At 38.1% G+C, this 23,303-nt stretch overlaps 1 protein-coding gene across 3 annotated transcripts in view; it reads left to right on the top strand.

Annotated features, from left to right (window-relative positions):
• KIDINS220 (kinase D interacting substrate 220) overlaps positions 1-21,807 on the top strand; it is an 85,529-nt gene extending 63,722 nt beyond the window's left edge. The window contains exons 25-30 of one of the 3 annotated variants that reach the window (XM_086631390.1): positions 1,753-1,863; positions 2,740-2,796; positions 12,076-12,222; positions 15,122-15,220; positions 16,252-16,500; positions 19,420-21,807. In XM_086631390.1, the coding sequence (XP_086487516.1) occupies positions 1,753-1,863; positions 2,740-2,796; positions 12,076-12,222; positions 15,122-15,220; positions 16,252-16,500; positions 19,420-20,691 (1,935 nt within the window). In that variant the 3' untranslated portion in view covers positions 20,692-21,807. The remainder of the gene's footprint in view (positions 1-1,752; positions 1,864-2,739; positions 2,797-12,075; positions 12,223-15,121; positions 15,221-16,251; positions 16,501-19,419) is intronic. The other 2 variants (XM_086631391.1, XM_086631392.1) reach the window with 2 other exon arrangements.
• The last annotated feature ends 1,496 nt before the right edge of the window (positions 21,808-23,303 follow it).

Here is a 23,303-nt window from a genome sequence, read left to right as displayed (position 1 = left end):
CCGATTTAAAAGAAAAAAACCCAAACTTCCACATTTAAACTGTTACAATGTGTATCATGTCACTTCATATGTTGGAAGAGCATATGAAGTTCTTGTGGTTATCGTTGTGAAACAGTGTGCAAAGACTACCTCTAGCAGCCAAGAATACGGAACCATTTGTATTTCCCAAAAATTACTCAAAGTTATAGCATATGCCATCTAAGTAACTGATGTACGCAGGAATTAAACTTTAATTTCTCAGTTCATTTACAGCTGCTTCTGAATGCAGAGGTTTTTTTAGTCCTTATAGACAAATCCAAATGGAATACTTAAACAGATTTTACTCCTCCCTCATATATGGGCCATCAGGTCATAAAATTTTTTAGTCTATGCTGAATTTGGTGCAGTAGACTACTTAGAATCTTGTCATGTGCAGAAACACAAACCAAATAGTATGTTCTGTTTTGTTATACAGCTGGGTAATACAATTTTTTAAATGTTATGTATGGGAACATCAGAAATCTGTAATACACCCATTATGCTGGGGTTTCTGTGCATTTTTTTTAAGAAGTGGATAATGAAAGCAATGAGCACTGTAATTCTGCTTCCCTAAAGTCTAAAGGTCTGTTGATTTCCATTACATTGCCTTAGAAGTGAATGGATTAGGAGACGAAAATCTTTATTTCAAAACCTAACTCAAATTCACAGATGGGTCAGAACAATATTGGAAAAGCAGTTCATACTTCCTAACTACATTGCCACTTGTAAGGTTCGTAACTCTTTAAGTGCACACTCATGCATACACACAGACACAGAGGTTTTGTTGCATGCTAGTGGGTAGCATGTAAATTTCAGGGAACATGATTTTACAGTTGATTTTAAAACTTGAAAAGTTGGAGCATATGGAGTTCTCTTGTTGGAGGTATATTTGTAATTTTGAGATCTCTGTATCTTCTAGAAGTGAGTTTATTAAAAGACCGAGTTCTCGTTTGGACGACGATGTGCTGATAAGACTTTTGGAGGCTTAGGATTTGTTTTCTTGAAATATGTTAGTTAAAAGGGATAAAAGGGAACCTGCTGATAAAAATTCTGATCAGAGTTAACTGATATTTGTGGAGGGGGAAGAAAAAGTATTTCTATTTTTAAAAAATGTTTCTGATATTTGGTTTATGATAATTAACATTGTCCTTTAAAATGGTATTTGTATTGAACAACATGCATTGACGTATTTCCAACAAAACAAAGCTCAAATATTGTCTGCTATAAAAATCTATTTACAGATTTATAAAATCTAGTATTTGTGGAAGCCGTCAGATTGGTTACCATAAATACGGAAAGTTCTAGTGGTGCTATTATGCATCACATTTTTTTCTTTTGGTACAGTTTTATTCAATATTATGAAATATTTTGAATTTTACTAAGCATCTAATTTTGAATTTAACAGGTCTCAGAGAGTGAAATTATTAGAATTGTCCTCCTATACTCAGAACAGATGTTAAGAGCGTAGCTACCAAAACCACTCCAACTCTGTTCCTCCAGAATACTATGCCAGACCACCCATTGGCACTGAGGGATTTTGAAGAACTCACTCCAGAGCTTTTAATTGAATTTTGTTCAATGCAAAAAGTAAAGAAAGCTATTAGTAATTGCTATTTTTCACTTTATTAAACTCAACTAGAGGGTGTGTTTTGTTGAAATAAGTTTTATTTTATTATTACATTTTGATTTGTGTAATTGTTTGTCCCTTTTTTGTTACATTTTTTTTTTCCATAGCCATTCTTTGCCCCATATCTTTACATGCCAAGGTATTACCCTGGCAGTTCTCATCTCATCTCACGTCCACCACTAAAAACGAGTTTGTCCAGAGATCAGAACAATGGCCTAGTAAGTATTTTGAAGGATAATTCAAATACTAACCTACACAATAAATATAGTGAGTAATGAAAATGAAGATTATTAATTATGATTCACTATTAGACAAGTACAAGCTCTATATTACAAATAGTTTAAGCAAAGGTGTTATTAACATGTAATGTAAAATGTATTTTGTTTTAACTTTAGAAATTACTTAGAGAGCAAAACCAATTCTAACATCCAGTTATCAAGATTAGAGGAGTATGACCTGTAATATTGGCAGAAAAATACTTTAATGAAAGTGCTGTTCTACAGTAAAGAAATCTACCTAGTGTTATATTGTAAGAAAAAGAGTGCTACTTTTAAATTTATCTTCAAATTTTTTAAGATAAAAATTATATCCTTTAATGTTGTAAAGAGTACTAGAAATTGGGAGGCTGCCAAAGTAAAAAGTTAAAAGGAATGTTTTAAATATTTAAGTAAAACAAAATACATTTTATCTTAAGTATGCATCAGTTGTAGCTTGGTTTTGTAAGTACATATATTCAACTGTATTTACCCATTGAAAAGGAAGATCGAGCAGACTTTTCTAGCTTCCTGTAGAATAATAAAATTCCTATTTAACAGTATTTGTTTTACTGACAGATGGCTGTTCAAACAGAATTAAGAACTAAGGAAAGCTAAAAAATTAAAAGCCTCACTTGTCAATCAGTTTATTTCTAGGATATTGATACAATGAGCAAAGATATTAAAAGGTGATAAAAATCTTTAATCACTTAAGGAAAACAAATGTGTTTCTGTTGAATTATCTATTATTATGAGATCATTCTCATTCACTGTTTACGTCATATTTTTTGTTGAGCCCTTGATCATTTTACCCAAACCATAATATTTTGTTGTTGTTAGGATGTTATCAAGGAGGATGCTGATGAGGGGCTTCCTTCACCCACAGACCCCTCAATGGTAAACGAGTAGTCATGTGGTGTGGAAATTTTAGCATCTCGTTGCTTTTTCAGCAGTAATGAGTCTGCATTAATCGTAACTGCAGTTCACTAACACTGCATCAGTGGCTTTGGTGGGCAAATAGAGTAGTTGAAAACTAATGTAGTTCGTGAATGAATTTAAGAGCTAATATTTCACTTATAAGATGTATTGTATTTTTCCCCTTGCCTTTCTCAGTAGCTGTGGTGAGCTTTCAGTAAAGAGTGTTGTGGTAGCTAGAGTGATGAATGACAGCTGGTCATTCAGAGCTTAGATTTTAGAATGAAGTAGCTGTGTTTTTTCCACTTTAGTCAGCTCTCTTACGTGATCCGTACTTCTTCAGTTGGTGACATAAGCTATTGCAGTTAACACAGTATAAAGCAAATTTCAATAGAAATTAAAAAAAAAAAAATGCTGGTCATAAGCTTGTTCTTGGTTCAGAATGCTAACATCTACCTTTTTTCCATGACATTGTTGTTTTATCCTAAGTATTCACACAAATGTGTCTTCTTTATGGGTATCTGTTTTAACTCTTAACTGTGGGAGCTGATGGAAAAATCACATTTTATTACCAAAGTGAAGAGGTTAGTGTGTTTGTCGTTTCTCTTAATACTTGCTGCCAGTAGTTGTTGGCAACGGTTAGATTTTCATCACAGTTATTTTTTCTTCTAGTAAATCATTGCAAAAATGTCTTTCCATTGTTGTGCAATGAAAAAAAAACCCACACAAATTCCAGTACTGTACTTAACTGCGCCTAATCTTCACTGAGCGCTCATGTATGGGCGACGCAATGGAAAATGTACCGTAAAATTCTCTCTTTCAGGTCATTAGCTACCTTGTGTGAAAGGATGACTTTGGAGTAAGTTTTTTCTGGTAGTAAATTTCTGGAGATGCTAATGGAGGTGCCTTCCCTGTGTTTGATTCCTCATCTCAGCATCCCATTCTCTTCCCAGTCCTTTGCAGCTTGTCAGTGCAAGGAGAAGAAGCAAGGACTTTCTCAGAAGTAGTGGAGTGATGACTGAAATATGTGTGTATCTGTGAGCATGAGAAGGAGCACAGGACTGGAAAAGTGGGATTTAGTCTCAGGGCAAAGTAGTGATTGAGCTCCAGCGGCAGACCTTGACCTGGTTGCTCTTCTGCTTGCTGCTCTGAATGTGTATCTTAAGCACACATGGGCTGCAGTTTTCAAGCAGCAATTTAAGAGGCTCATGTATAGTTATGTAGTCTATTGTCTGTAGGTAAGAAAATACAGGAGTTAAAACATTAAAAAGAAACTTTATTTGAAGTAACAATAATGGAGGATTTTATTAGATCTGGGTTTTATTTTAATTTATACTACTGTGAATCTGTAGTACAGCACATTAGATCATACGCTTTTCTAAGACTTAGCAATATTTAACCAACAGTGTAAATCTAAAATTTTGAATTTTTAAAAATCTCTTGGGTCATCTGCGAGAACGTTGTTAGTCAGGGAATGGTATTATATTATCTTTCCATCCCTGGAAAGATAATGGAACAACTTATCCTTGGTGCTGTCTCTAGGCATATCAAGGATAAGAGGGTCATTAGGGGCAGTCAACATGGCTTCACTAAGGGGAAGTTGTGCTTGACAAACCTGATAGCCTTTTATGAGGACATCACCCAGTGGGTGGATGATGGCAGAGCAGTGGATGTGGTCTATATTGACTTCAGTAAAGCATTTGACAGTCTCCCACGGCATCCTCATAGCTAATCTGAGGAAGTGTGGTCTGGATGATCGGGTAGTGAGGTGAATTGTGAACTGACTGAAGGATAGAAGCCAGAGAGTAGTGGTCAATGGGACAGAGTCCAGTTGGAGGCCTGTATCCAGTGGAGTTCCTCAGGGGTCGGTACTGGGACCAGTATTGCTCAATGTATTCATCAGTGACTTGGAGGAGGGAATAGAGTGCACGGTCAGCAAGTTTGCTGATGACACTAAACTGAGAGGAGTGGCTGACACACCTGAAGGCTGTGCTGCCATTCAGAGAGACCTGGACAGGCTGGAGAGTTGGGCGGGGAGAAAACCAAGGGCAAGTGTAGAGTCTTGCATTTGAGTAAGAACAACCCCATGTACCAGTACAAGTTGGGGACTGAACTGTTGGGGAACAACACAGGGGAAGGGGACCTGGGAGTCCTGGTGGACAGCAGGATGACCATGAGCCAGCTGGCCAAGAAGGCCAATGGCATCCTGGGGTGTATTAGAAGGGGTGTGGTTAGTAGGTCGAGGGAGGTTCTCCTCCCCCTCTACTCTGCCCTGGTGAGGCTGCATCTGGAATATTGTGTCCAGTTCTGGACACAATATTCCAGATGGGACAAGGAACTGCTTGAGAGAGTCCAGTGCGGGGCCACAAAGATGATTAAGGGAGTGGAGCATCTCCCTTATGAGGAAAGGCTGAGGGAACTGGGTCTCTTTAGCTTGGAGAAGAGGAGACTGAGGGGGGACCTCATTGATGTTTATAAATATGTAAAGAGTGACTGTCATGAGGATGGAGCCAGGCTCTTCTCACTGGCATCCAATGACAGGACAAGAGGAAATGGATATAAACTGGAACATAGGAGGTTCCACTTAAACATGAGTAAGAACTTCTTCCCAGTAAGGGTAACAGAACACTGGAACAGGCTGCTGAGAGAGGTTGTGGAGTCTCCTTCTCTGGAGATGTTCAAAACCCACCTGGACGCGTTCTTGTGTGATCTGATCTAGGTGGTCGTGCTCAGGCAGGGGGATTGGACTAGATGATCCTTTGAGGTCCCTTCCAATTCCTAACATTCTGTGATTCTGTGATTAGAATAGAATAGAATAAAATCATAGAATGGTTTGGGTTGGAAGGAACCTCAAAGATCATCTAGGTCCAAACCCCCTGTCATGGGCAGGGACACCCTCCACTACACCAGGTTGCTCAAAGCCTCAGCCAGCCCGGCCTTGAACACTTCCAGGGATGGGGCATCCACAGCTTCTCTAGGCAACCTGTTCCAGTGCCTCACCACCCTCAGAGGGGAAAATTTCTTCCTTAGATATAATCTAAATCTCCCCTCTTTCAGTTTAAATCCATTGCCCCTTGTCCTGTCACTACACGCCCTTGTAAAAAGTCCCTCTCCAGCTTTCCTGTAGACCTCCTTTAAGTACTGGAAGGCTGCAATAAGATCACCCCGGAGCCTTCTCTCTTCTCCAGTCTGAACAGCCCCAACTCTCAGCCTGTCTTCATAGCAGAGGAGTTCCAGCCCTCGGATCATCTTCGTGGCCCTCCTCTGGACTCACTCCAGCAGCTCCATGTCTTTCTTGTGTTGAGGACTCCAGAGCTGAACACAGTATTCCAGGTAGGGTCTCATGAGAGCAGAGTAGAGGGGCAGAATCACCTCCCTTGACCTGCTGGCCACGCTTCTTTGGATGCAACCCAGGATATGGTTGGCTCTCTGGGCTGCCAGCACACATTGCCAGCTCATGTTGAGCTTCTCATCCACCAGCACTCCCAAGTCCTTTTCCTCAGGGCTGCTCTCAATCGATTCTCCACCTAGGCTGTACTTGTGCTTGGGATTGCCCCAACCACGTGCAGGACCTTGCACTTGGCCTTGTTGAACTTCATGAGGTTCTCACAGGCCCACCTCTCCAGCCTGTCAAAGTCCTTCTGGATGGCATCCCTTCCCTCCAGCGTGTCCACAACACCACACAACTTGGTGTCATCTGCAAACCTGCTAAGGGTGCACTCGATCCCACTGCCCATGTCACTGACAAAGGCGTTAAATAGCACTGGCCCCAGTACTGACCTCTGAGGAACACCACTTGTCACTGGCCTCCACTTGGATATTGAACCGTTGACCACAGCTCTTGAGTGCGACCATCCAGCCAATTCCTTATCCACTGAGTGGTCCATCCATCAAATCCGTGTTTCTCCAGTTTAACGACAAGTATGTCATGTGGGACAGTATCAAATGCTTTGGACAAGTCCAGGTAGACGATGTCAGTTGCTCTTCCCTTATCCATCAATGCTGTAAGCTCATCATAGAAGGTCACCTATAGACTATTTCAGTTGGAAGGGACCTACAACAGTCATCTAGTTCAACTGCCAGACCACTTCAGGGCTGGCCAGAAGTTAAAGCATGTTGTTAAGGGCGTTGTCCAAATGCCTCATAAACGCTGACAGGCTTGGGGCATCGACCACCTCTCTAGGAAGACTATTGTAGTGTTTGACCACTCTCTCGGTAAAGAAAAGTGTATTCCTGACAGGATACCTCATCAGGGTTTCATCTCTTCTAAAAAAACCCTTATTTGGAGACATTATTGACATTTCTGTGAAAGGAAACAGTATTGTACTTGGTTTAGGTACTGCAGTTATCCAGCGGTGATGGGTACAATAACTTCATCCAGCTATTTAGGTAGCTCTTAATTGATGGCTCATTGCCACTATATGAATGATACAGCTTTTACTTATTAAATGGATTGTGGCATGCAAAGTAATGAAATAAACTGAAAACCTGTACAAAGCAGTTAATGGACACTGAGATGTGTAACTGGTTTGATTACTGAAAAGAAAGAAGCATGTAGAATGAAAATTGTCTTTCATGCAAATCTGGCAAGGAAGCAGAAATGTTGCAATTTTAAATCTGTACAATATAGAGAATAATCATTCTTTTAAATGTTCTAAGTCTTACCAGGGCAAAAGCCAGTTTCTTTGGGAGTATCACTTTTTTTTTTTTTTACACAAATCATCATTGCTACACGTTGCATGAGTTGGCAGAGCTGTGTTGTGGATGTTATGTGATCCAGTTAAAGCCCTGCTGGTGTTGTCAGTCTGACACTGGAGTTGACAGAGTTCTAATATTTCAGATCCTAATCATTAGTTTTCTAAAACCAGTGTAAGTCTAGGTTAGCTTAGTGGAAATCAGAAATATTTTGAGAGCAGTCATCCTGTATCAATGATTTGACTTATTGACAAATATAGAATCCACCTTCTATATTTGGATTATGTTGCTGATGATAAAACTTGTATATCTAAGACTATAGTTTACTGATTTTTTTTCCGAGTGAATCAAAACATAGATGTCAAGCCAGGAAGGTTACCAATACCATCCATGTAGTTGTGTCAAATACAACAGTTACAGATGTAACGGTTGTATCTGCACCCAAATTTTAGGGTATTGGCTTAAATCACTGACGAAAACAGACTTAAGATGTCAACCTTTGTGCATCTCTGAAGGAGGCAAACGTACATTTCTGCTGGCTTTACTATACAAATGGTTATTTCTGACAGGAACTGCAAAAGCTCCTAAAGTGCTCTTCAAAAGAGTTTATCATTGGATTGTAATGTTACCAGTATCTGTTCATAGTATCCCTTATGTTAGAAATTAAACCAGCGTTGGCAGTGGTTATCTGTCATAAACTTAATTGTGTGCTTTAGTTTGCATTGTTAATTGTGACTTGTTAGGATGCAGCTTATTGCAATGTAATTACTTTGTTTAAATACATTTTCCATACTGCATTGAATATATAATACCTTAAGATGTAATGCGTGTGCTTTGAATGAGAACTAACATGGCCCAGAGCATGTAGTACAGATAAACATGCAATACTCTTTTAAGAAACTGGAAATATTTTTCAAAAGTTTGAGCCTGAATGAAAATGTGTGGCATGGGAGTTTTCTTATATGGGTTTTCCAGGCGCTTTTGTGTAGCATTGTTGTGCTTTGAATATTTGTTCTTAGAGGAAGTTCTTTTTCTGTTCTGTGGGTGGTGGTGATGGTTTGCTTTTTGGGGGGGAGTGGGCGTGTGTGTGCTTAGATACAAGGTTTCAAAGTTATTTGAGATACATCAGTAATATGATGTGATCTTGAAACAGCAGGAGAATGTTTCCTTAAAAGCAGGATTCTGATTTTCCATCTGAAACATAACCTAAAACTTTTATGCAAACAAAATAAGCAAGTGTCACCTTTTTACAAGTGCTAAATGGAGTAGTCTACTCGGAGTAAAATAGTATTTTTATAGCTAAATATACTAAATGTATATTCTGAAGGTCTATCTTAAAAGTTTCATGACATTATGAAAATAGTCCATTTTTGTCCTAACGCTGATGTCCTCTGTTTACTTCAAAGCATGTGATCTCTATGTTGGACCTTTCTGATGTCGCTTTAAGCTGTTGTTTCTTTTAATTCTGTTTTGTCCTTTTCTCAAAGCCGTGTAAGTCTGGGTTAAACAAAAACAGACAGGTACAGCCACTTTCTGTGAATTATCATTCACTGTTCCAGAGTCATTTCGGAAGCTATCATACTGGCGCTTCATGCTGGGCTGTCTGTAAACTAATGCTCATTACTAGCCTTGAGGATTGTTTTGACAAGCTGCTTTTAGCTTTTGCATGGCAAATACTTTTCCGACTAATGTTCTCTAAGCATTTCTAACAAAACCACTAAGGCTGAAAAATGTGTCAGTTTTAAGTACAGTTTTAATTCACTTCCGTGATGACAATATCCCTGAAGCTATTACATTACTTATTCTTTGGAGAGTGCTTTTTATAAAGAGTGATTTGGATTAATGTGCATCTACTTCAAACAGTTCACACTTTAACAAAAATAGTCTAAATATTTTAGTGCTTTTCTGTATTTTTTTTATACACAGAAAGAAGAGTTTCTAAACTAACTCTTAATGCATGCAGAAAGAATGACTTGTTCTTGATTGTTAAAAAAAATTTTGATCTGAAAGAGAACTGTTAAATGACAAGTATTCAAAACTTTTCTTCTTTTATTTGTAGATATATGATAGATAATGTATTTAATAGATTCAGAGAACAAAGGCAGTTGGTTACACTCATTGCTTAGGGATCCTTGATTTTAGTGGTGCCACAATGTAATTTTAGCTATAACAGTTTCTTGTATTTTAATTTCATAGATTTCATAGATTTCTAGGTTGGAAAAGACCTTAGAGATCGAGTCCAACCATCCCTAATCCCCATTAAACTATATCCTCAAGTAGATCATCCACCCTGATGATCTACTGAATTGATAAGCTCTCTTTCAAAAAATAATTAAGATTTGAATTAACTTAATACCTTTTCTTTATTGATGTATTACCTAACTCATACCAATAGTAAACAGTAAATATTCTGAAGTAAATAATAGCAAATAGTAAATATTCTGAAGAAAAACTCAAAGTGATTTTTTTTTTTAAAGACAAAGAATAGAGATGTACATAAAAGAAGTATATGATAAATAGTTTATGGATGAAACTTCTTCCTGGCATCTTCAGTTTGGTGGTTGGCTTCTATCCTCAATATGATACAGATTTTACCTGTGCTAAAAATCAGACTAGATTAAGACCTAAATTTCTGCCTTTAGATGCCTAATACGATAATTAATTAGGTATTGTAGGCACCTAATTAGGGAGACATTGCAGAATCTGAAAAGTAACTGTCTTGTCCTCAGAAGAAATACCAAGCCCCTAAATTAGATACCTAGACTGTAATGGAAATAATGCTTGATTTTTATACAATAATTTAGATAGACTACCTACCCAGAAAATGGAGTATATCTTTTGTTTGTTTAATGTCCAGTTGACATCACATAAAAAAAAATGGTCAGAGGAACAAAAATTAGTGCCTCAGCTCTGTTTCCAGGCAAGTGTGCAAACTGCTAGATTTGGATTCCCTACAACCTCCTGTAGTGTTCTTGAGTCACGTTGTTAGTCGGCCAGTTTTAAGTCCATTTCAAACACATCTGGCAGAGAACTTCAGAGGAATTACATGTAATAACATCTCAACTTTGAAACTCAGAATAGCTTAGGTGGGGAGTGTGCCTTCCTCCCCAGATCAGGATATCTCTGATAACAGTAAGTTAGAAATAACTCTGAGGTTAAATGGTAATGGATAATGGATTTTTGGATTGCTGCCTTGGAATTAATAGTTGAATAAATTCTTCTTAAATATCCTGGTTTAGATAATTCAGATACGGTTACCGCCATTCTGTGTGATAATCCTTGGTTTTCATAAGCATTATATTTCCATCTATTAATTTATATTAATTCTGAAATATTAAATAACTTTGAAATAATTAAATAAAAATGGAAAAAATATTGCAACTATAAAAAGTCTTCATTGGTGATTTGAGAAATATATTCAAACTTGATGAACTGAACTCTGGATAGTCTATCTGCACTTTTACATCCCAGGGTTTATGCATGTGATGCTGAGCTCTGAAGCTTTAGAAGCTCTTTTGCATGCTCCCAAAATGAGCTTTGTTTGGTGCATGGTCTACAGTGCTTAAACCAAAACTTCACGTTCAGAAAAAGGAGTGGGTGCAACCACTCCCCTCGTAGGAAGGTGTACAAGTATTTCATAGCTGATGGAACTGGTTCCGATTTTGCTTTTAGGAATTTGGAATCACTAGCGTAACAGTGCAGAGCTTTGCACTTCTCCCTTCCAGGGAGAATGTGGAGTTTTTTGAGAACATACTGTCTTAGTATACTGATTACCTGCAGACGCGTTTATTTTGTTTTTCCACGCTTTCTTTGAAATTCCCAGAAGCCAGCAACATTAACAGGACAACTTTTATGTTACAGATCTGAGTTGTGAATAATTTCTATGTAAATCTTGCCAAAGTTTGAGATATATGAAGCATCCTCATAGTATGTTGGAGGGCAGTGACAGTGCTGCTTTGTGTTTCTGTACTGTGGTACACAGCCCCTTGGCTGATCTTGCATAAATAGAGCTGAAGGAACCTCTGAAATATGGACAGATGCTGCTAAAATTACTCAATGAATCCAAGTAGTTGAGGAGTTACACTGGTTTAGGTCATCTTTGTCTGATACTAAACCAGGAGTTTTTAAGACAGGAAAGTCTAAGTTGTGTCTGCATTATTTAAAAAAAAAAAAAAAAAAAAAACAACAACCAAAAAACAACAAACAAACCCAAAACCAAACTACTAAAATTGAGGGAAACTGAGTAACGGTGCATTTGAGATAGATTAACCCTTACTTAATATTTCATATTTTTACGTTGCTTTTCTTAAATAGCATTATGTAAGAGAGTTATTTTCTCACATAGGCAGGTCTCAAGATGCTGTTTTTTCTCATATCAATGCCTTTAATAAATGTTTCCCAACATATAGATAATCTGATAGTAATTAAAAATACCTGTACATTCTCATCTCTTAATTTTGAAATGTAGTTGAACACAGCTTGATTTTTGTTAGTGTATATTGTGAAATTCCGGGTGTACTGAGTATTTGAACACATCTCACGTGCATGTTTTCTCACTTCTTACAGGGAGCAGGAGCAGGCACAGGATCGACTGCAGGCACATCCCATGTGCCTCTGAGCACAATGAGTGTGGAAACTGTGTGTGAGAAGCTAAAGCAGATAGAAGGTCTGGACCAGAGCATGCTACCTCAGTACTCTGCAACTATAAGAAAGGTATCAGTGGAATTTCATTCATGTATTTAGTACCTAAACATGGAAATACACAAGGAAAAGGAAATATTTATTTGTCTCTTTTCTTGAAAATATTTATCGAAACTCATCAAATGTCAAAACAACATCATAACTTCTATGCACACTAAGTTTGGAGAACGTGTTAATACAAGCATGGGTTTGATGGATGGACCACTCGGTGGATAAGGAATTGGCTCAATGGCCGCACTCAGAGAGTAGTGGTCAACGGCTCGATGTCCAAGTGGAGACCGGTCACGAGTGGCATCCCTCAGGGGTCCGTGTTGGGCCCGGCCCTCTTCAACATCTTTGTCTGTGACGTGGACAGTGGCATGGAGTGCACCCTCAGCAAGTTCGCCGATGACACCAAGCTGTGTGGTGCCGTCGACACGCTGGAAGGGAAGGATGCCATCCAGAGGGACCTCGACAGGCTGGAGAGGTGGGCCCGTGTCAACCTCATGAAGTTCAACAAGGCCAAATGCAAGGTCCTACATCTGGGTCGTGGCAATCCCAGGCACAAATATAGACTGGGTGGTGAATGGATCGAGAGCAGCCCTGAGGAGAAGGACTTGGGAGTACTGGTGGACGAGAAGCTCAATATGAGCCGACAATGTGCTCTTGCGGCCCAGAAGGCCAACCGCATCCTGGGCTGCATCAAGAGGAGCGTGGCCAGCAGGTCGAGAGAGGTGATTCTCCCCCTCTACTCTGCCCTCGTGAGACCTCACCTGGAGTACTGCGTCCAGTTCTGGAGCCCCCAACATAAGAAGGACATGGACCAGTTGGAGAGGGTCCAGAGGAGGGCCACGAAGATGATAAGAGGGCTGGAGCACCTTTCCTATGAGGACAGGCTGAAAGAGTTGGGGCTGTTCAGCCTGGAGAAGAGGAGGCTCCGGGGTGACCTTATAGCGGTCTTCCAGTACCTCAAGGGGGCCTACAGGAAAGATGGGGAGAGGCTGTTCAGGAGGGCCTGTTGTGATAGGACAAGGGGTAATGGTTTTAAAATAGAGGGAGGTAGATTCAGATTGGATATTAGGAAAAAATTTTTTACCATGAGAGTTGTAGAACACTGGAACAGGTTGCCCAGAGAGGTGGTGGATGCTCCATCCCTGGAGATGTTCAAGACCCGGTTGGATGAGGCCCTGAGCAACCTGATCTAGTTGGAGATATCCCTGTTTGTTGCAGGGGGGTTGGACTAGATGACCTTTGAAGGTCCCTTCCAGCCCTAACCATTCTATGATTCTATATATTTTTCAGAGAAAATGCTGTCTTTCAAAAAGGAAAAACAGACTCAGAAAAATAAATACTGATGAGACTGGTTATTTTGAGAAAAGAAGCAAGAAAAACGTTTTCAGAGTTGCCATGTGTAGATAAATAGGGTTGCAAATGTGTTCTGTATCCAGGTAGCAACATCCCGTTGTTTTTTTTCCCCTGAGACATTGGCAAACCTCTTCTACTGTAAAAGATGGTTCCATTTCTCTCTTATCACATTCCACATCTATTTGCTTCAGAAAAAGGCCACTGTACATTTTTCTGTTACTTCTCTTTTCCCTGAGACATGAGCACAGAATTATTTTTGTCTTTATTACTTTTTCTTTACTGTTCTGTGGGCTCCTTTTACAAAGAAAGAAGAGGAAAATACAAAAGTTGTCATTAGTGAATGTTTTTGCTGAGCTCGCTTTGTCCCAGTACCTATCATATCTTAAAAAAACAGGGAGGATGTTGATCCAAGGATTAAGAGACAGGTTTATCATAGGAATCTTCAGCAATGATGCTTAAAGCAAGAAGTAGGATGTCAGATTGCAGCTCACTGAGTGTAACTGCAAAAAATTTCAGTTGCTTCAGTGGCTCTAGGGCGCGGAAAGAATGTGCTCACCAGTTATCTCTAATGAGAGTCCTCTTATTTATATTCTTGCATTTCTTACAAGTGATATCATGTAAAAAGGAAGAATGGACATGGCTCAGCCTTTCCTGGTTTGATTAAGACCGTCTGCTGGGATATGGGAACAAAACCACTGAGATCCCTCAGACTGAGCAGAGCTCAACTTGGGTCTTCCGTTTTGTGGCTGCTCTGCTAAGACATGATTCCTTGTTTATATTCTGCCCATCCACTGATGCATGGTACAAAGAGAAATACCTCTCATTGTTACGTAATGAAAATGGTTCTGTATTGAATTTGGTGCTGTTGGAAGTTAAGTACTATATAAACATGCCTAACATAAGGAATCACCTTCCTGGAATTATAGATGGTGTTTAGGCACTTCTGTGCTGATCACAGAAGTGATGAAATGTGATCACATCGATGCTGATCACATCAATGATGATGAAAATTAGAAAGAAGTGTAGTCTTCTCTCCATGGGTATTTCTTATGATGGAATGAATGTAAGCCTGTGTTTATGCAGGGAGGGAACTTGATGGGAGAAATACTTGATCTTAGATGCCTCAAGCCAGAGGTCAGATGATGTGTGGGACTTAATTGTCTGATTATCTTCAGATGCTTGGGAATCTGCAGTCCGTTTTGTGTTCTGAGTCCGAGATATGTAGACTGATGAATGTGATTTATTGTCTGTGAAGTTTTCTACCACTGATGTGTTGTTTCCTTATGTCTGTTTATAGAACACAATCGTATTGCCTTTCATGTATGCCTTTTTGATGAGTTTAATATTTTCATTTTTTCCATGGCACATAGGTTCTTCTTATCCATCATCAATAAATAGTCTTTTATAAAAACGTGTTTATTACATAGAATTGGACTTAAGAGTGATGTTGGGGAATTTCCCTAGTAGTCCTCATCAATATATCCAATTTTAATTACTTTTCAGTCTGTTACTGCCATGCCATAAGTCTTGTATCTGTAACTTACATTATTTAGTTTTACTGTTTTAGGCAAATATAAATGGCCGTGTCTTGGCTCAGTGCAACATCGATGAACTGAAAAAAGAAATGAATATGAATTTTGGTGACTGGCAGCTCTTCAGGAGCACGGTAAGACCTCTGCAATATTCAGGTCATCATAAATTAGTTTTTTCTTTATGAACCTTATCTTTTTTTCTTTCCTATTGCTTTTCTGTTATCATCATCTTTAAGATGATAAGTGTCATCTTAAAACATACATGCGTTTATTATTGTGTTACTTTTTCTTTTTGTCTTGAGAACTTTAATGAAGAACTGGTTGCCTATGGATTTGCACCTTAATTGATGATGAACTCTGAAGTTTTGCCTCCTCTTTTTGCAAGATCTGTTTTTCCTGTATGGGTTCTCTTCTCCTTTTCTAAATTTGTCTGTTTAAGTTAAATTGTCAGAACATGATTTTTAAAGAAACTTAAGCTAAAAATCAAGCCAATTAGATAAATGTAGAATATTCGATTGACACATACTTACATAGTGCGAAAATGCTGCATGCATACTATTATTGGAGCATATCTGTAGATACCTATTCTTGCCCATTTCCCTCCTCCTAGTTTGAGAGTAAATGACAGTTTTACAGTGAGGGTTATGCATCACAGAGAACTGTAGTTTTTCTGAAGTATTTTTAGTATATTGCCAGTTTTCTTTCTGAAAATAGCAGTATGTCTCTCAACTGTTAAATCAGTCTTGAAAACACTGAGAATTAGGAGATGAGATTTATTGTTAGATTCAGGTTGATTAAGCTATAAAATAGAAGTGTTTGGTTTTGCTTTTAAATTTGTAATTTATCACTTATCTAGTTTTACAATAATTTAAGTGCTTTGTGGCATAGGAATTTTTTAAGGGTCTGAGCAGTAATAAGAATAATCTGTAAACAGAAAAAAAAAATCTTACATATTAAAATGTGATTTGCAGTAAAGATAATGAATGCACTAGATCTGTGAACAGATTTTCTTCATACTTTTCCAGGATCACAACCACATATGCAAGTACACTTCTATAGTTGTGAATTTCTTTTTCCTATTTTTAATAGAATTCTTCTTTAACAACTGCGAGAACTTCTTCTGTTTATGTAACTACATTTATACTGTCTCTTGTTGTGTGTTAAGATACTTGAAATGAGAAATTCAGAAAATCAGGCTGTTCAGGAAGACGCTCGTGGAACAACTGAGCATGTTACCACTGCAATTCCTCACAGTGAACTTACTCGTCGTCCTGGGCATAACACTGAGTTGCCTCACACTGAGCTTACAGGTCTCTCTGGTCAAGCTCCCTACACACTGAACTTCAGCTTTGAAGAACTCAACACAATTGGTCTGGATGAAGCTCCTCCACGCCATAGTAACTTAAGTTGGCAGGTATTTAATGAGAAATGTATTCTGCTTGCTTACCCATGTGGTAAAGGGTCGTTTTCATTCTTGAAAACAGAGAGGTCAAGAAATAAATCTACTGTGACAGTTCAGGTACTTTCAGTTCTCAGTCTTGGCAGAGACCAGTTTTGCAGAGATGTAAACTCTAACCACACTTTCTGAGTCAGTCTTTAGTCTTTGCTATCTGAAAACTATTCATCTGTTCCAGTAGTCACTCTTCAAGAGAAAAAAAAAACAAAGCCATCATGCTTTTCTGATCGAGCTTAGGGCAGTGTCCTGCAAGATGTCTGTTTATCGTAATATTCAGTCTTTGTGTATGAAATATTTTAGCTGTGATAGCCAGATGTTATGCTATTCAAAGGTTTACAAATACATTTATTAGGGTTTTTAAAATAGAGAACTATAGTGCTCCATTACATTGGAGTCTTGTCCTGACAATGCATAATCTAATCATAGACTCCAGAGCTGACATCAGTCTCTAACTATGGTTTCTGCCATAGGTTATAGTCAATTTTCTTCTGTATCTTATGAAATCACCTGAAGTTTGTGATTTTCTTTTGTCCTTTTTAAGACATAAGACAAATCAGTTGGTATCTAAATAGTGATTAGAATTAAAAAAGCAAAACCAAAAAAACCCCAAACATTTTGCAGCTTTTTCATCTCTGGAAGTCTAAATTAGAAAATCTTGAAGGTGCATCAAAATAGGAAGTCACCCCAAATGACGAGCTATAGGTGATATTTTTAGTATTCAAAATTATCACTGAAAAGAGGTTTGGGATATATATCCTGGATATAGATTTCTATCCCAAATACCTCTGTGTGTGTGCGTACTACACACTTGTGTGTGTTTGTAGGATCCCGATTACCCTTACCACCTATTTCTAGCAATGGAGTGTATGTTTTTCCAAATAAAAGTGGCGTGACTCCCATTTGTCACGTTGTTTTTGTATCAAATGCGCAGAAAGAAGTACATGGAAATCTTTTTTATTAAAAAACTCTTTAAAATGCAAGTTTAAATAAATAGTGCTTCTGATGCCAGTATAGTTATCTGAAGTTGAATCAAAAGAACGAGAAAGATAGTTTGTCCGTAAGAAGACATTAGAATTCTCCTTTAAGTTCGACACTGATTAAAAAAGAATATTGCTTCGTCTTTGTAAAAAGACGGAATACTGCTGGAAATGCCCAACAAAAATCAAATATTTCTCCTTTTGCTGAGGAGCCATAGCTGCTGTGAGTATGGATAAATAGTAGTGAATATGCATAAATAATTAAGTTAATATTTCTGAGATTCTTGCATTTTACTTTGGGCATTGAGTTGCTTAGGAGTCATGGCAAATAGAAATAATTTAAATACTCTTTTCCTTTAGTTAATCGTTTTTAGCTGTTCCCCAGAATTCATAGAATCACAGAATCATAGAATGGTTTGGGTTGGAAGGAACCTTAAAGGTCATCTAGTTCCAACACCCCTGCCATGGGCAGGGACACCCTCCACTACACCAGGTTGCTCAAAGCCTCATCCTACCTGGCCTTGAACACTTCCAGGGATGGGGCATCTACAACTCCTCTGGGCAACCTGTTGCAGTGCCTCACCACCCTCACTGTAAAAAATTTCTTCCTTATAGCCAATCTAAATCTTCTCTCTCTCAGTTTAAAGCCATTGCCCCTTGTCCTGTCACTCCACGCCCTTGTAAAAAATCCCTCTCCAGCTTTCTTCTTAGGTCCCTTTAGGTACTGCTCTAAGGTCTCCCCAGAGCCTTCTCTTCTCCAGGCTGAACAACCCCAACTCTTTCAGCCCTCTGATGATCTTTGTGGCCCTGCTCTGGACCCGCTCCAGCAGGTCCATGTCCTTATTCTGGGGGCCCAGCATACATTTTTTGTATATACAACATTATTGATCTATGAAAAGCTGCCAGTAATACTTGTTTAGTAATATAGAGGGAATAATGGAATGGTAACCTGCAGATTTTGTGTGTGTCGCTTGCTGGGGGGATTATGAGCATCTTCTGAGACGGAAAGAAACATGTTAAAAGGAAAAGATGATTTAACAGAAACAAAAAAGATAAGAAGGATGCATATAAGAGCAGGAAAAAGGTGGGGGGAAGGAGAAAAGAAAATTAGAGAGTGAGAAAGAGAAGGATGGACCAAGAGGGTATATCTGTATGATTAAGCAATTCCGTTCTAAATCTTAGATTAATTCAGTGTTTGAATCCACATATTGATTTTCCTGTTTACATTTAGCTTGTTAAAATCACGCAAGCCCTTTTAGGTTTTCTTTTTAATATCACTTTCTAGTAGAAAGTAGCTTTTTGAAACATGATTCTCTGCACACTAAAAGAGAGTAGAGGTGGGGGCAGAGGAATGTGTTTGCCCAATAACTGATTTTTCTGAAATAGCTCTGTGCAATGAAATTTTGCCAGGATATATTGAAGTATGTAGGATGGGCGTCTTTTAAAAATGTTTTTGAGAGATATTCAGCATTTAGATGAACTCTTGCTGCCTTTCTAGTAGAAAATAGCTAATTTTGTAAATGTACAAAACGTGTTAGAAAAGCCCATCTTGACACACAAATTCAATTGTTTTAATTATGTACTCAAAAGAGCCTCAAATGCACGGGATAAAATGCTTGTTTTGTGGAAATCTTCCATTATGGGGACCAACAATAAGGATACTCTGTAAGTTTAGTGAATGTGTACGTGATTGCATATGTATGATTATAGTAAACATATTTTAATTATAACATTGACAATTTCACTTGCATAATCTATTCAAAGCCACAAAAAATGTTTAAGCACATACTTGATGCTTTGAGTTATTTAATTTTAAAAGATTTTAAAATATTTAGAAGTGAAAATAACTACTTCATTTAACTGTTATCTCTCTCTTTTCTCTCTTTTTTTTTTCCTCCAGTCTCAAACTCGTAGAACTCCAAGTCTTTCAAGTCTTAACTCTCAAGATTCTAGTATTGAAATATCAAAGCTTACCGACAAGGTACAGGCAGAATACAGAGATGCATATAGAGAGTATATTGCTCAAATGTCACAGTTAGAAGGAGGCGCAAATTCTACTACAGTAAGTGGTAGGTCCTCCCCTCATAGCTCAAGTGCTTTCTATATGGGGCAGAGTACCTCAGGGGGTTCCTTGCATTCCAGTGCAGAACAGGAAAAAGGAAAAGAAGGTGAACAAAAACAAGATGATGGAAGAAAGTCCTTCTTGCTGAAGAGGAATGATGTTGTTGATTACAGTACTTCAGGTGTTTCTACTAATGACGCATCTCCTTTGGATCCTATTACTGAAGAAGACGAAAAATCTGATCAGTCTGGTTCCAAGCTTCTCCCAGGAAAGAAATCTTCAGAAAGAACAAGTATTTTCCAGGCTGCAGATTTAAAACTTAAGGGAGTTACTCTCCGGTATCAGAAACTTCCAAGTGATGAAGATGAGTCAGGAACTGAGGAGTCAGATAATACTCCCCTTCTTAAGGAAGGTAAAGATAAGAAAACAGATGGCAAAATAGAGAAGCAGCCCAAATCTCCAGAACATGGGTCTGAACCTATTAGAACCTTCATCAAAGCAAAGGAGTATTTGACAGATGCCCTTCTGGATAAGAAAGATTCATCTGACTCTGGTGTAAGATCCAATGAAAGTTCTCCAAATCATTCCCTCCATAATGAAGGAGCAGATGATTCACAGCTTGAAAAGGCAAATCTCATTGAACTTGAAGATGACAGTCACAGTGGAAAGAGAGGAATTCCACACAGCCTTAGTGGCCTTCAAGATCCAGCAGTGGTTCGCATGTCTATTTGTTCAGAAGATAAGAAAAGCCCTTCTGAAAGCAGCTTGATAGCAAGTAGCCCGGAAGAGAACTGGCCAGCTTGCCAGAAAGTCTATAATTTAAACAGAACCCCTAGTACAGTAACCTTAAATAATAACAGTGCTCCAACCAATCGAGCTAATCAAAATTTTGAAGAAATACAAGGTATCAGAGATTCACCTCCAATTATCCTGCACCCTGGCTCAGGTTCCAATCCATCTACAGTTCAGAACGAGAACCTGAAGAGCGTTGCTCACAAGCGAAGCCAGCGTTCGAGTTATACCAGGCTTTCAAAAGATTCGTCAGAGCTCCACACTGTTACGGCTTCAGAAGGAGCTGGTTTTGGAGAAGAGAGAGAGAGTATCCTGTAAAAAGCAGCCAGTTTAAAACAGAATATGCCCACAAATCGTAGCTTGCCTGGAATTCTTTGTCAGTGTGTGGTTACATTAAGCTCTCTAGTTTAAGCTTTCAATATTATAATAGATGGTCTAGTTTATTTTCAGTCATTTTCTTGGAAGAAGTCATTTTTACAAGAAGCAAATTGCTTCAGACCTTCCCCACATATAAAAGCAGTACTTGTCAGCATGGAAAACCAGTTCTTTGTTAAGACATTGTGCAAAGGTTTGGTCAGGGGCAGATGTTAAAGAAGTAAGTATGGTTTAATTATTAAAATTACGATGTGATTTTACTTTTCTGTTGGGATATGTATTACTTATCCCTTCTAAACATTCCAGTTAAGTCTGCATACGTGCAAGTAAAGTTCAGACTGTGCATCTTTGCCATTTGATGTAAAAGATGCCAGGAGATAAAATATCACAACCTGTGACACCCTTGTCAAACTTTGCATTAATTAGTGGATTAATGTGTGCAACATATATTACATATGTTGAAATCTGAGTGTTAAGATACCTGTTTGGCTATATGTACGCCATTTTTCTGTGTTCAGTAATTGCTGTTGACTTTGTGAACTTTGGGTAGAGTGGTGATAAGATTTGTAAGAAACATTTGTCTTGATGTGTCATTGGAATTGGCAGTTATTTATAAGGTAATACCTTATTGATTTAGTGGATCCATTATTTATTATATAGGTACATAATTTTACAGTCACTGGTCTGAATAGATGAAACCACCTGAGCTAAATTAAAATACTGTAAGGATAAAGTATGAATGTGATGTCTGAACTTACGGAGTATCTGTTGCTGTGCGTGATCTTTCCTTGGTACAGTGTTTACGATTTGGTTATGGAAAGAAAAATAAGCAGTGTTTGCCATTTTAAAAATAATGCATACTTTTTGGAATCTCATCAGAGCTGTATGCCAGCTTCGTTATTTCTGAAGTACAGTGTTTGAAGATTTTTGTAATCTAAGTAATGTACCTGAACGTTACTATAGGAAATACTTGTACTGTCCAGTGAAATCTGCATGGTTTTGAGTAAGGATTGTTCAAACTAGACTCTGGTAGTACAAAGAGAATAAAAAATAAATTGACATGTTGACTTTGTGTCCAGATTTCTATTTATTGCGGTTTGTGTTTCTTCACTTGATAAAAATGTTACATCTGTGTGTTGTGGTTAAAGTACTTCATGGATTTAATTAAAAAGAATGCATTAAAACAATATTAATACAACGCTAAATAAGCAGCAAGTGTAAAAATACATTTGATAAATGGAATTGCCGAAGCAGACATTTCTAAAAGAAGTGCTGTGAGCTGCAGAGATGGGGCCACCTCCCGCTAGTCCAAAGCAGTAGTCCTGCTGTTCGTGGCAGTTAACATGTGCTGGTAGTTCTGTGCAGCTTTGTTTCTGTCTTAGTGCATCTCCAACCAGATGCCTTCAGCGGGACCATGTGGTTGTGACCTTTGTTATCCAAATCAAGAGGATGATTTTCTATGCCAGAGTCAACAGAGAAAAACTGGCTTTATCTAGGTTCACTATTTTTTTATTCCATGGATGTCTCGTACTTGCAGGACTGGAGATTTGATCTGTATGTTTTTGGACTCTATTAAATTGGTGCATTATTTGATTGAATTAAAATTTACTCAGCAGTGTTACAGAAGCACTGGAAACTTGTGTGCACGTATCTTTATCTGTTAGAAAGATTCCTAGTTTAACCAAAAAACCTCCCAAAACAAAATGAGAAGCCCCCAAAGTCTGTCTAGCTTAATGATATTTTGCCGAATCTTTGGAGAGAGTTTTTTTTGATTTAGGTTCTTCCTATTAAAAGAAAACAAAAATGCATCACTCTGCTTTCTGAAATTTTGGGGATGTAAAAGCTGTTTACAGCAAGATACTTAGAAGCATTGTTTTGTAAGAGAGGACAAGAAGTGTAGCCGCCTTCATTTAGACGTATTCACAGTATTGATGAAGGATACCAGTTATTTCAAATAATTTTGTCTGTTGAATTCTTCAAATAGTCCAAATGAATGAATTTTAAATTTTCATACAGTTTTGAGATCTTTTTCTTCCTGGAAGTTTTATTGCTCAAGTCTTCATAAAATACCAAAATTGAGATGAAGTAGGTAGTTGTTTCTATCTTGTATTCATTAATACAAGTGTAATTGCTTACCGTCACTAAGAAACAATAGTTCCAAGCAATGTATCAGTGTATGATTGTACAGGGCTTCATGTAATACCCTCTTTGGGTATGTAGATGTTATATTTTCTCCTCTCCCTCCCACCGGGGAGGAGGAGTGAGTGAGCGGCTGCGTGGTGCTTAGTTGCTGGCTGGACTAAACCACGACACGCTTAGAATCTCTTGCATAAAAATAACTACTAGGTGGGGTGCATTTTTCTTCTCCAGTGAAGCATCTTTATAATTTTTTTGTACATGTGTTCATAAACAAACAGAAGAAAGTATAGTACTCTGATAATGGCAGAGAGGAAAAGAGGAGAGAAATGAAGTACTTCATACAGCTCAGTACTAAGGTGTGTCTTTTAGTACATAATAGAGATATACGTTATTTACTGTACATGTTTAAGGATTTT

This window comes from Tauraco erythrolophus, chromosome 2 (assembly GCF_009769465.1).
Source record: "Tauraco erythrolophus isolate bTauEry1 chromosome 2, bTauEry1.pri, whole genome shotgun sequence".
Classification (NCBI taxonomy): domain Eukaryota; kingdom Metazoa; phylum Chordata; class Aves; order Musophagiformes; family Musophagidae; genus Tauraco; species Tauraco erythrolophus.
This window is presented reverse-complemented; position numbering and strand designations above follow the sequence as displayed.